This window comes from Mauremys mutica, chromosome 3, assembly GCF_020497125.1.
Source record: "Mauremys mutica isolate MM-2020 ecotype Southern chromosome 3, ASM2049712v1, whole genome shotgun sequence".
In the NCBI taxonomy this organism is placed as follows: Eukaryota; Metazoa; Chordata; order Testudines; family Geoemydidae; genus Mauremys; species Mauremys mutica.
This window is the reverse complement of record NC_059074.1, coordinates 23,461,531-23,474,589: the sequence shown is the minus strand read 5'-3', so window position 1 is coordinate 23,474,589 and position 13,059 is coordinate 23,461,531. Positions and strand designations below refer to the sequence as shown.

The following is a 13,059-nucleotide window of genomic DNA, read 5'->3' as shown; positions in this document are numbered from 1 at the left end:
TGCTAATCTTTGGTGAGTATGAGAATTAGCAGGTGATAAATTGGCCACAAGAGGGAGCCAATATTGTTCCAAGAATGCAATGGAAACATGAATTACATAGAGAAAATTGATTCAAAATTACAGGTCAATGTTGAAAAGCACAAAACATGTCTCTCTCCCCACACATAATCCAGAGTTCACATAATGCTCAGTGTACATGCAGAGCATCCTGAAAATGTGAAATAATGTATGGGGGTCTTTTTATTTCACACTGAATGAAATACTTTCCCTTCTTCTCAAGCTCTGAGTTGGGAGCTATTCAGGAACTTTTCTCCATAACTTGAATGTCTACTAAAATGCGCTTTTTGTAGCTGATATAAAAAGTACCATGTCTTCCAAAATCTCTAAACAAAATGTGTGTTATTTCACCCTAGGTTCCCCATGAAATATATAGAGACATTGGTCTGAAATTGAAAATCTGCTCCTGCACAGTATCTCATTATTGCTATGTACTATGTTGTTTTTTCTCTGTCATGTAAGTGTTAAGTGTTAAAAACATCAACATCATATAATTACATAATTGCATTATTGAAATTGCGAAGAAATCCTGGCCTAGTTGCAACTCAGTCACATTCATCTGACATTCAGTACTATAAATTTCCTTTGCTATTTCAATTGGACATCTGCCCTAAGGTGTTGTAGGAGCTGGTAAAAAAAAAAGCACATTACGTTTATCCCAAAAGTTGCTTTATTTCAGTGGTAAGTAAAGTGCTCCATTCGTTTCTCTTGTTCTCTCCCTCACTGGGGAGGCAATTCTGTCAAATGAAAAGTGCTGTATCTTGTATTTATGTAAACACATAGAATTAGAGTGCCACTGGGACAAAACACATTTTAAAAAAGACAAAACAAAAAGACTATTTGATAACCAGCTACCCTGGAAGAAACAGTTCTCTAAAAGGATTTATGGATTGCAGAGCTGGGCTCACGTTGTTGGTTTGGCAACACAGATTTTGAACTTTGGTAGTTTGAATTCACAATAACTCTTGATTTTTATTTCAGATTTCAGTATTGTCTATTTATCTTATACATACTTCTATGGCCCCCATATCTGAGCATCTCACAATCCTTAATGCATTTAGCATCACAACACTCTGTGAGGGAGGAAAGTATTATGATCCTCCATACAGAAAGACAAGGTAACTTTCCCCAGGCATATAGGAAGCCTGTAGTAGAACAAGGAATTGAACCCGGGCCTCCCAAATCTCACACCAGCATCCTATTCACTGGACGATCCTTCCTCTTGTTTAGCTCATAGGTCAAAGCTAAATCTCAAAAAAAGACAGGTTAATTTTGTTTTAATCTGTGCAATTGTTACACAAATTTTGTTGTATAGCCAGACTGAAACCTACTCTCGAAAAAGTGTGCTGAGCCAGAGATTTAGGTTTGCTCTACCCCTGAAAGTTAGATGCACATAGCTACGTTGGTCAGGGATGTGAAAAACCACATGGCTGACCAGCATAGCTATAGCAACCTAACCCTCAGTGCAGATGCAGCTATGTCGACATAGCTAACTTCGCTCCTGGAGGTGGTGTTCCTACACCAATGGAAAAACTCCCTCCCACAGGGTAGGCTGTGTCTACACTGCAAGCTTATACCAGCACAGTCCCTGTAGTGTAGACACAGCCTTAGGAAAAAATTGTTTCGCGTTTTGACACAGCATTCAAATTAAGCTTTGCTGACCTCAACTTTATTCTAAAGTTTTGCACGGTTTTGGGGAAAAAATATTTGCGCAGCATCAAGACTCTGACCATCTTTAAGAGCCTAGTGAACAGCTTGTGGCTAAAAAGGGGAGGATTAGATTTCTATGGTGAAATGTGACAATAGCCTGTGTTTTTTTAGCAAAAAATGCATTGTTTCCCTTGTTCAGTTCCGTAAGTGTGTTCAGTAAGAAGAGGCTGTGTGCGCAAAATGCTAGCAGGCTGAAGGCCTGGTGTTAATCAGTAACTAACCAACAAGATGCCAACACTGAGGTCAAGGCAAGGACTGATTAATACAGAGGCAAATATTGGCAGATACAAAAGTGAATTCACTGTTACTTTAAGGCAAAATACCTAAAGATTTGCACTGAAAACAAATGCCTGTCTGTGGGTTGTTAAATATATTCAAGTGAGAAACCAATTGACAATGCATGACTTTGGACAAGTCACTTGGGTCCACATTTTCAAAAGTGGCCTCCAAATTTGGGTGCCCTTGTGTTTTGAATGTTATGGGGTGGTGGGCACTCAGCACCTTTGAAAATGAGGCCCCAAGTGTCTCACATTGGACATCCAAAAACTGAAGAGCCAAAAAGTAGAGACCACTTTGGAAAATGTGTTCCATAGCCTCTCTGCTCCCCAGTTCCCCCCACCCCAAGCTTACTCACCCAAATAAATAAAGCTCTTTACGATGTAAAAAAAAAAAAAAAGGATTAAGGCCCTGATTCAGGAAAGCGCTTAAGCATGTGATTTCAATCCAGTAGGCACTTAAGCTGAAGAGCCCTCCAGAGAATCCTTTCCTATCTTGGGACCTATATCAGGTAAATATTATTTGAAAGGCAGGGGAGTAGCAAGGGAAGTAGAGGAGGAATTGAAGAGACTAGAAGAGAAAAGAGAAGAGACAAGATAAGTACAGAAAGAAGAGTCAAAGCAGACTATGGATATGGATGACCTTGGGCAACTCACTTACTTTTGGTGTTGCTCAGTATCCTCATCTGCAAAATGGCGATACTACCTGCCTATCACAAAGAGCTGGAATATGGCTTAGTAAATCATGTTTAAAATGGCTTTGAGATCCTTGGAAGAAAAGTGCTTTAGAAATGTGAAGTGTTATTCTTAAAACATTTTGATGTAATTGCACGTTGAAGTAGAGGGGATTTTACCACTGCTAGTAGAAAGTGATGTAGCATGTCCCATGCTACCCAGAAAAGGGTGTCATCCGCCAAATATTTTGTATCTCGCTTTACACTGTAAAATCTTTTCCAATCACCTCAGTTAATTTTCTCATTAATAGGACTGAACTTTTTTTTTTGTTATAAATTCCATGCCTTGGTCTTTCAAGTAAATCAGCCCACTTGTCATTTGAATATTTTTGCATGTGAGTGGACAGGGTGCTAACAATTACTATTTTGTTTAATTACTTAAGTTTAACCCTCAGTGTTGGAAGCAGCAATAAGAATGTAAGAAAGAGAAGACCAATCACAGGATAAGGTGTGGCACCAAGAACTCTGAGAGACCTAAATAATAAATAAAAGCAGGATCCAGGGGCAGACAAACTGCGTCCACAGACAAACCTGCTGGGGACTACACCCATCCAGAGACAGACTGAAGAAAAAGTCAGGGGATGAATAGCTGGCTCCTGCTGAAGATCGGTTGGTGCATGTATTGGAAGAACAGAATGGAAGTCAAATTATTAGCACCAAACACTTCAAGAAGGACCACTAGCAGCAACTACAGGGAAGAAGAGGACTCTACTCATAGCCATGATGGTATAACCAATGCCTAATCTACAATCGGACTTCTACTAGCGCCACAGCCAGTGGAACTCTTACCAGTTGGGAAGAATGGGTAAGAAAAATTTTAATGCAGTTAGAACTTATTTATCCTTCTTTTGGATTTGCTATTCTGTTAAAATATCAAGATGAAGATTTTGGTTACTCTGATTTTGTTTCCTCTAGAGGGACAATAACCAAGATGCTTCAATGATGGAACTGCCATTGAGAAAGATACCAAAGGATGTTGTCCTTCTGTACGATGAACTAGGCTCAATAAATTATCTCTTTGTCCCTTCATACCAGGATCCTAAGATTATTCACTCCAGAATTGGTTTTTTTTATCCACCTTCTGATCTGTAGAGTATGTCTTTAATAAATGCTAGTCATGCTATTTACCAGCCATCTTTGCATCTATAGCCAGAATTAAAATCTCTTTTCCAGGACTGCCAACAATGCTCTTAATATCTGTGCTTGAAAGAAAGGAGGTGTGCATACATTCATCCAAGTTCAACTACATCTCATACGGCTTCTGGAGACTCACCACTGCTGCTGATGGGATGTCCCCATCTCACCCTTGGTTGAAAATCTCTCTCAACTGTTGGCTGCATCTCTGGCATTCTTTTTTACTTCATTGCTTCTGTCCACAAGTGCTAGACAAGGAGAAAAATATGTAAGAGGTCTCCAAAAAAGTAAGGAGGGTGAGGATTAGATGTCATCAAAGCTTTATTTCAGTAGAGCTCTCAGATCTCTCTTATCATGTACCTAACAGGTTCTATTTGAATACATGCTAAAAGTAAGAATCCTATTAAGGACCAGATTGTCCCTCTGTGTATATGGAAAGGGTGGGGGGCCGCCTTCACAGCAGCCTACCCTCCATCTCCAGACCTGTGGAATCTAAACATGGAGAAGGCTGGGCTTTGGTGTGCTACATGCATTGTCCTCGCAGGAAAGCAGTGGGTAATCAACAATCAAGTTAATATAGCCTGTGATTGTATGTACTTGTGCATGGAGCCTCTTTGCCCTAAGGATAATCTCCATGTCAGTATGTGTAAGTAAGCTGCAGGGGAACAGGGGGAAGCCTAGCCAGCACAGTGCCTTGCCACTAAAGCTGTGCTAACAGGGAGATGCAATGAGAGCCTTGAGATCTAGGAGGTAATGCAGAATCACAATACTTCTGTGGAGAATTATGGCTTTGGCCTCACTTTCATCTCTCAAGATCTGTGCAAATCTCCGTTCAGCTATGGGTTCTTGTCGCAGGGTGGTCACCCCGCTCTGAGTTGGAAGAGGTCAAAAACAGCCTTGGGAAGGGCTGCCCCAGGGAGCCAACCATGAGCAGGCTTGAGGCAGCCAATCAGGGCCCAGCTGGGCCAGTATAAGAAGGGCTAAGGGAGGAACTGGGTCAGTCTCACTCCAGCCTTGGAGTAGGAAGGACCTAGCTGCCTGGGAGCACAGGGTACCATGAGCAGATCAGTGCTGGGGAAGGGCAAGAGGCGCTGGGGAGCTCCAGCCTGGCAACTCCCCAGGCTGAGGCCTTGTTAAAGGCCCAAGGCAGGTCCTGGGGCTGCAGAGGTGCAGGCAGAGGCAGCTGGTCCAACCCTCCTTGCCAGTGATTAGTGGCCATTACAGACTGCAATTTGCCCCAGAGAACGGGGGGCTAGATGACGACTGCTAGTAGCCACTGAGGCAAGGTGGGCTTAGAGGGTTGGGAGTTCCCCTGGGAGAGGAGACCCAAGAAAAAGCAGCACTGGGGTCTGTGAGGGACATGGGGGCCTGAGGCAGAAGAGAGACTGGCCAGCAGGGGGTGCTCCGGGGCTGGAAAAGAGCCAGTTCCTGGACAACCAGCAGGAGGTGCTGCGCCAGTGAGTGCTCGGTCTGCTACAGTTCTGGAGTTTGTACCCACGCCCCATTCCTGAGGGGGTGGGAGGAGGCAAACCCCACTCACTCCCCAGCAGAATTACCTAGTAGAAATTCTTCAAGAGAAATGTTGCATGTTCCTCTCCTCTTCCCAGTTTTTTCCACAGAGGAGGACAATCTGGCCCCATGAAAGTATTCATGCAATACTCATAAAACTCCCTCATACATCTAACTTCTCAATAAATTATATATGTATTTATACATTTAAAAAAATAACTTTTGCTCTTCTTACAACAATCTGAAGAACACATGATGTTTTCTTTTCTTCTTTGTTCCATCTTGTATTGCAGCTTGACCAATAATCTGCAAGACTCTCTCAATGCCATCGTTCGTCTTCGCAGAGCACTCCAGGTAGGCATATGCCCCAATGCTAGCAGCCAAGGCTTTTCCTTCTTCCGTCTTTATTGGCTCTTGTTCCAGTGTAGCAAGTCTTTCCAGCACACCCTCATCATTCCTCAGTTCTTTCTTGGTAGCCACCAGAACAATGGGAGCTGTGGGGCAGAACTGTTTGACCTCTGGAATCCAAATGTCAAGGATGTTCTGCAGGGCATTTGGCCTGTCCACTGAGAAGCACATTAAGATGACACTTGTGCCTTGATAGAACAATGAACGGAAGTGCTGATAATTACCTTGGCGCTGCCCTGCTACATCGAAGAGCATCAGCTTCATTGACTTCCCATCAACCTCAGTGTCGTTGATGTAGGTTTCAAACACTGTTGGCTCATAGCATTTGGGAAACTGTTCCTTGCAGAAGGCAAGCAAGAGGCATGTCTTGCCACAGGCAACATCTCCCACGACAGTTAGCTTTTTCCAAACAGCAGCCATCTTCTGAAAAATAGGATGTGATGCAGAATGAACCCCTCCAGCTTCAAGCTTCCAATGCTTTGTAAATACTCTTTGAGGAGAGAGGGAGAGGAGGCGGTGGCAAATCATACTAGATTAGAATCTGTCCCTTTGTATTATTCCCTTCTGCCCATATTTATGATTTCTTGATCTTTGTGTTGTTTATCTGTAATAAGAACATAAAAACAGCCATATTGGGTCAGACCAAAGGTCCATCTAGCCCAGTATCCTGTCTTCCGACACTGGCCAATGACAGGTACCCCAGAGGGAATGAACAGAACAGGTAATCATCAAATGATCCATCCCCTGTCGCCCATTCCCAACTTCTGGCAAACAGAGGCTAGGGACACCATCCCTGCCCATCCTGGCTAATAGCCATTGATGGACCTATCCTCCCTGAACTTATCTAGTTCTTTTTTGAACCCTGTTATAGTCTTGGCCTTCACAACATCCTCTGGCAAAGAGTTCCACAGAGTGACAGTGTGTTGTGTGAAAAAATATTTCCTTTTGTTTGTTTTAAACCTGCTGCCTATTAATTTCATTTGGTGACCCCTAGTTCTTGTGTTATGAGAAGCAGTAAATAACACTTCCTTATTTAGTTTCTCCACATCAGTCATGATTTTATAGACCTCAATCATATCTCCCTTTAGTCATCTCTTTTCCAAGCTGAAAAGTCCCAGTCTTATTAATCTCTCCTTGTATGGCAGCCGTTCCATACCCCTAATAATTTTTGTTGCTTTTTTCTGAACCTTTTCCAATTCCAATATATTTTTTTGAGATGGGGCAACCACATCTGCATGCAGCATTCAAGATGTGGGTGTACCATGGATTTATATAGAGGCAACATGATATTTTGTGTCTTTTTATATGTCCTCTCAAGTCCTTCATGATTAGCATCGTCCACAGTTTTCACTGACATGCTATTTACTCTCTCTTCTAGATCACAGAATAAAGATGGACCTAAGATAGATCCCTGCAGTGCCCCTGTCATAAACAGATAGTTAAGGGTTAATGTCTCTTTTACCTGTAAAGGGTTAACAAGCTCAGTGAACCTGGCTGACACCTGACCAGAGGACCAATGAAGGGACAAGATACTTTCAAATCTCGGTGGAGGGAAGTCTTTGTTTGGGTTCTTCGTTTTTGGGGGTTGTTCTCTCTTGGATCTAAGAGGGGCCAGACATACATCCAGGCTCTCCAAGCTTCTTAACATAGTCTCTTCTATTCAATATAGTGAGTATTAATTAAAAAGGCGGATTAGTCTTTTATTTGTTCTCTGTATTTGCAAATGTGTATTTGCTGGAAGGATATTTTATCTCTGTTGCTGTACTTGTACTTATGCTAGGGGGGAGGGAGTCCCTCTAGTTTTTATAGCTGTATACCCTGTAAGCATTTCCATCCTGATTTTACAGAGATAGTTTTTACTTTTTCTTTCTTTAATTAAAAGCTTTTCTTTTTAAGAACCTGAGTGATTTTTTTCCCCTTGTTTGAGACCCCAGGGGATTAGTCTGACTCACCAGAGATAGGTGGGGGGAAAAGAAGAGGGGGAAGGTGAATCCCTCTTTGTTTTAGATTCAAGGGGTTTGAATCAGTGTGGTCTCTCCAGACGACCAAGGGAGGGAAAGTCTGGGAGGGGGAAAGGTGGGGGAATGGTTTATTTCCCTTTGTGTTAAGACCCAAGGGGTTTGGGTCTTGGGTTCCCCAGGGAAGGTTTGGGGGGAATGGAAAGTGTACCAAAACACTATATTATTGGTTGGTGGCAGCGCTATCAGATCTAAGCTAGGATTTAAGCTTAGAAGGGTACATGCAGATCCCCACCTTTTGGACGCTAAAGTTCAAAGTGGGGAACAAACCTATGACAGCCCCATTAGATAACTCTCCTAGTTCAGACTAGTGCTGTTTCTCATTTTATATTTCGTTCGCATTCAGCCGATTCTCACTCCCAGGACAGTGGTCATTTTCAAGACAATTTGATTTCATTTTCAAAGTGTGATTGTGTGTGAGACACTGCAGTCAAAGTTTTACTAATATCCAAATAGATTACATCTCCTGCTTTCCCATTATCCACCAACAGCATAATTTTTATCAACAAAAAACCTCAAGCTTGGCTGGCACCATCTATCCTTTATAAACCCATGTTACTTATTGCTCAGGGGTCTGTTATCATGTAGAAGTTAAGAGAGCCGACCCTCCCTCCAATTTCATACATGTATCGTTATTTTATTACTAGGAATAGGAGTTAGACTTACAGGTAGTAACTTCCAGGATCACTTTTCTTCCCTTTCTTGAAGATCAGCAGGACATTTGCTTTTCTCTAATCTTATCTCCCCAGTTTTCTTTGGAACACTAATTCACCTATGAAGACAGTTCTCCACCACTCTTGCAGGACACTCATGATAACCGCTCTTTTTAAATAAATGTTTGTGTTTCTTAATTTAGCCAGCCAATCAGCAAAGAGCAATGAATGAGATCATTGCTTTTAAAAGCAATCTACTTTACTTGTAATAACGTAAAGAGGGTGAAACCACAATCCTGGAGAGGATTACAACATCAATTACGCAATGCATATACTGGTTGCTTCATGTACAATAGAAATGAGGAAGTACAAGACTGCTGCTGAAAATTGCCTCCCTGAGTAAATTATGTTTGTATTACTAAGAGTTCCTACTAATGTAGTGCTTTGGAACTGTCAGTCCAGGAGAATGAAGCTCTTTAGTAAGCTATGTAGCCAGCAGAGCATGGGGGACAGTAGCAGATGAAACTTCCTCATGCCATCACACCAATATACCTTTTTTCTGATCTGGAGAGACAACTTAGAGAAGTGAGGTTAGTCCAGTCTCCACGACCCAGTCAATCTAGAGAGGAAGGATGGTCCAGTGGTTCGGGTGCTAACCTGAGACTTCAGAGACTTGGAGGCAATGCCCTGCTCTGCCACAGACTTCCTGTATGGCCTTGAGCAAGTTATTTAGCCTGTCTGTGCCTCAACTCCTCATCTGTAAAACAGCACTTCCCTACCTCACAGGGGTGTTTGGAGGATAAATATGCTAGAGATTGCGAGGCACTCAGATACTGTGGTAATGAGGGTTATATAAGTGTAACACTGACAGATCCCGGTTGTCGGCAGGTGTGATTGAACCATGGGACTTCTGGAGCTAAATGCATGAGCCTCTACTGCATGAGCTAAAAGCTATATGGCCCTTAGCTAAGGCTGTAAAGAAGATTTATTAATCTCTCTCTAAGTGGTGTCAGTGCCACTAGATGGGACAGAACACCACACTCAGGCAGTGTGTGGGTTACATAAGCAGCTACGGTAGATAGATTTGGCGTCTGCTGAGAGTATCAGTTGCAGGGGTTGTTTGTAATGCACACACTTAAGCCTGGATACACAAAAGGAATTAGATGCCTAAGTCCCAGTTTTGGCATTACTGTGATGCACAAAACTGCTGCTGAACCTTTTAGGCACCTCACTCTGCGCCTAAGTTTTTGCAGTAAAAGCTCCCTAGGCACCCAAGTTGGTGCCTCCAGGCATGCGCACTGTTACCTTACGCTAGGCATCCAGCTGTCTCCCACCAAAGCCTCAGAGCAATTCATGCACCCAGAAAGACAGGCATTTTGACACTTCAGTTGCCTGTGAGGCCCAATCCAGTTGGCACCCTCTGAGCGTGCCAGCTGAGGGCAGCGGAGACGGGTGGCAGAACTCCCTCATAACTTTTTGCCCAGTGGTTAGGGCACTCAACCTGGGATGTGTGGGAGACTTCCAGTTCAAGTACCCGCTCTGCTTGAGAGGGAGAAGGGACTTGAACAGGGATCTGCCACCTCTCAGGGGACTGCCCTAACTAGTGGGGTATGGGTGGGATACTCTAACGTAGGCCTCCCTCACTCTCTCCTGTTGAAGTTGTTGCTCTGTGAATAAATAATCAGAGAGTAACTGGAGTTGGGGAACTGCATTCTGAGTCTCGCACATTCTGGGTGAGAGGTCTCAGGCTATCGAGTCATTCTCATGCTTGTGCTCTCTCTCTCTCTCTCTCTCTCTCTCTCTCTCTCTCTCACACACACACACACACACACACACACACACACACACACACACACACACACACACACACACACACACTTACTTTTCTCTGTCTCTCTGGCCCAAATACCCTCCCTGGCTTCTTTCAAAAAATAGCATAGGTGCCTGACTCCAACGAGGGTTCCCGGCTGAGAACTGCAAGCAGAGATAAGCACCGTCCCTGCAGCCTGGACTTAGCCGCCTTACTCCATGAGAGGAGTGGTACTTAGCATGCACCCCACCAGTCAGCATCTCCAACTGGCTAGCTTAGGTGGCTTCCTACCTAGCACACTGGCTCTTGTGAACCGCAGTCTAAGGTGCCTATCTCCCCCATTCATTGTATAGGAGCTTAGGTGTCGAACTCATACTTTGTGAACCGCAGTGATGTTCTGGGTGCCTAAAAGTGAGGCACTGTGGCGCTCAGTGTCACAGACTGCCTAACTCAGTGGTCCCCAAACTTTTTAGCTCCCGCCCCCCCTTACCTCTACCCATGCCCTCCCCCACAAGAGCTGGGGTCAGGGCCACAGCTCTGGGAGGGTGGGACACAGACTGGGGTAAGGGGGCTGAGGCTGGGGTTACAGCTGGGGGAGGGGCCAGGAGTGAAGCCTTGGCCAGGAGTCGAAGCTGGCAACTGGGGCCCTGGGTGAAGCGCCAGCAGCTGGGGCCCCAGGTGTGTGGCTGGGAGCCAGGGCCCTGGGCGTGGGGCCAGCAGCTGGGGCCCAGGCACGGGACTGCAAGTAGAGCCCCTGGTGCAGGGCCACCAGCCGGGGCTGGGGCCAGAAGCAGAATTGGGTGACCTCCCTCCCTCCCCATTCTGGAAGGGGGCTGACCCAGGCCCCCACCATGACCCCCCAAATGTTCGTCTGTGCCCCCTAGGAGGGCACACCCCACAGTTTGGGGACTTCTGGCCTAACTCCTTTTGTGCATTCAGGCCTTATCTGCTAATGCCTGGATAGAAGAGAAGCTAACAGAAATATCCTTGAATGACACTCATGAGGACTTGTACAATCAACCATAAACATACTTAATCATAGCTATCTTTGTAACAAGGTTTTACGTTTAAAATGTTTTAGCACAGGAACATGGAATTCATGACTTACTTTTTTTTTTAAAAGTTGGAGCCCTGAGGATGTTCTGAGGCCATTTACTTTACTATGATTAAGTACGTTTATGGTTGATTGTACAAGTCCTCATGGGTGTCATTCAAGGATATTTCTGGTAGCCTAACCATTCTAGTTCACAGTGTAAGGTAACAATTCTGCATGGTGCTAAGCGCTTTGTAGGATCGCACTCTGATTGTTTATACTCTTAGTTAACATATTACCGGGCTAATTCCTCTTAGTTCAGGATATACTCTTACATGTACCGCACCTACTGTTTGTGTGCTTTTTATACAAAAATACACTATTCCTGTTCAATTCCTGTTTTGTGCATTTGCATTCCAGGAATGTATCTCCTTTTTTCCTCCATTTTCAGTATTTGAGTGTTAAATTCAGCATTTCTCCTGGACCTGTGACAGCAATAAGCCTGCCACATCATGAAATGAGCATCCCAGTCCTTCTAAACGCCATAAGCTTTCCTCTTCCATCAAATAGCCCCATACTAATTATTGGAGCCTTTCTTCCCACATCTACTCAGATGCTTCTTCGCATAAGATTGCAAAATAACCATATTAGGCCAAATCCTGCTTTTCTTACTTCACTGGGATTTTTGCCTGCATCAGGACTGTAGGGTAGGGGTCTTAGCATCATGGGAAGAGAAAGCATGGAGGACTCAATATACAAGTGAACAGATAATGTTATTAGCACATAGGAGTTCCTCAATAAGTGTTACTCCACAGCAGGAAATAAGCTTACTTGCCTAATCATTTACAAAGTGAGAAGTAATTGCTTCCTGGCTAGGTTTTTGCATTTTTAGTGTATGTTTGTACTTGAACATAAATTGTCTGGGTTAAATAAATACTACTACCAATTTCATCAAAGGTAGAAGGGAGTGAAATGAAACAAACACCATTATCCAGTGGGATTTTCCACCCCCACCTCACCTTTATTTTTCACTTGCTTAATTTTTAAACAATTAGGTTGTCTTCCAAAGCATCAATATCTGAAATGCAAAGAATATAAGAACTAGATACTCCAGGCCAAACTCAGCCCTGAAAAATGTGTATGGACCTCAGTGGGACCCATTAGTACACACCTAAAGGCAGAACTGGCCCTTTAATAACATAAAATACCTTGGGAAGGAGGAAAAGCCATCTGGTCCCAGACGCCTATTTTAATTTTACTTTCCTGCTTTTCCACCATTGCCCTCACTCACCTTCTTGAGAAGGAAGCCCAGGCACTGATATATGTTATTATCCATTTAGCTCAATTTACAGACACCACTGCAGTCATCCAACTCCGACACACGCAGAAATCTGGGGCTGACCACCCCTTCTCTATCACTCGCCCTGATGTGTTGCTCAAACAGGAAATCAAAAGGACATACATAGATTTCCACTCCCAATCACTGCCTTCCTGAAACAGGTTCACCTCACATTTTCCTGGACCAGCTGAATATATTAAGCACCAAGGAAGACAATTCATTGCAGGTACCACATAGCTGTTCCAGCAGCCTCAGCTCAGAATCTAATTGCTTTTCTGGGTCTATGTCTTGACTTTAAGGTAATGTTTATGGACTGATGTCACTGCTGGTGTAAGTGAGCATGTTTCATTGAATGTGGCCCACTGACCTTATGTTAAAT

The 13,059-nt window shown here is 43.8% G+C and overlaps 1 protein-coding gene across 1 annotated transcript; it reads right to left on the bottom strand.

Moving 5' to 3' along the window:
* On the bottom strand, positions 1–8,629 carry LOC123365785 (ras-like GTP-binding protein rhoA). Its single transcript, XM_045008667.1, has 3 exons — positions 8,512–8,629; positions 5,655–6,431; positions 1–4,158 (listed from the first exon to the last, which is right to left on the bottom strand). Exons 2-3 carry the CDS (start codon positions 6,353–6,355, stop codon positions 4,137–4,139), a joined length of 723 nt encoding a protein of 240 aa, XP_044864602.1. The 5' UTR covers positions 6,356–6,431; positions 8,512–8,629; the 3' UTR covers positions 1–4,136.
* Between the last annotated feature and the right edge of the window lie 4,430 nt (positions 8,630–13,059).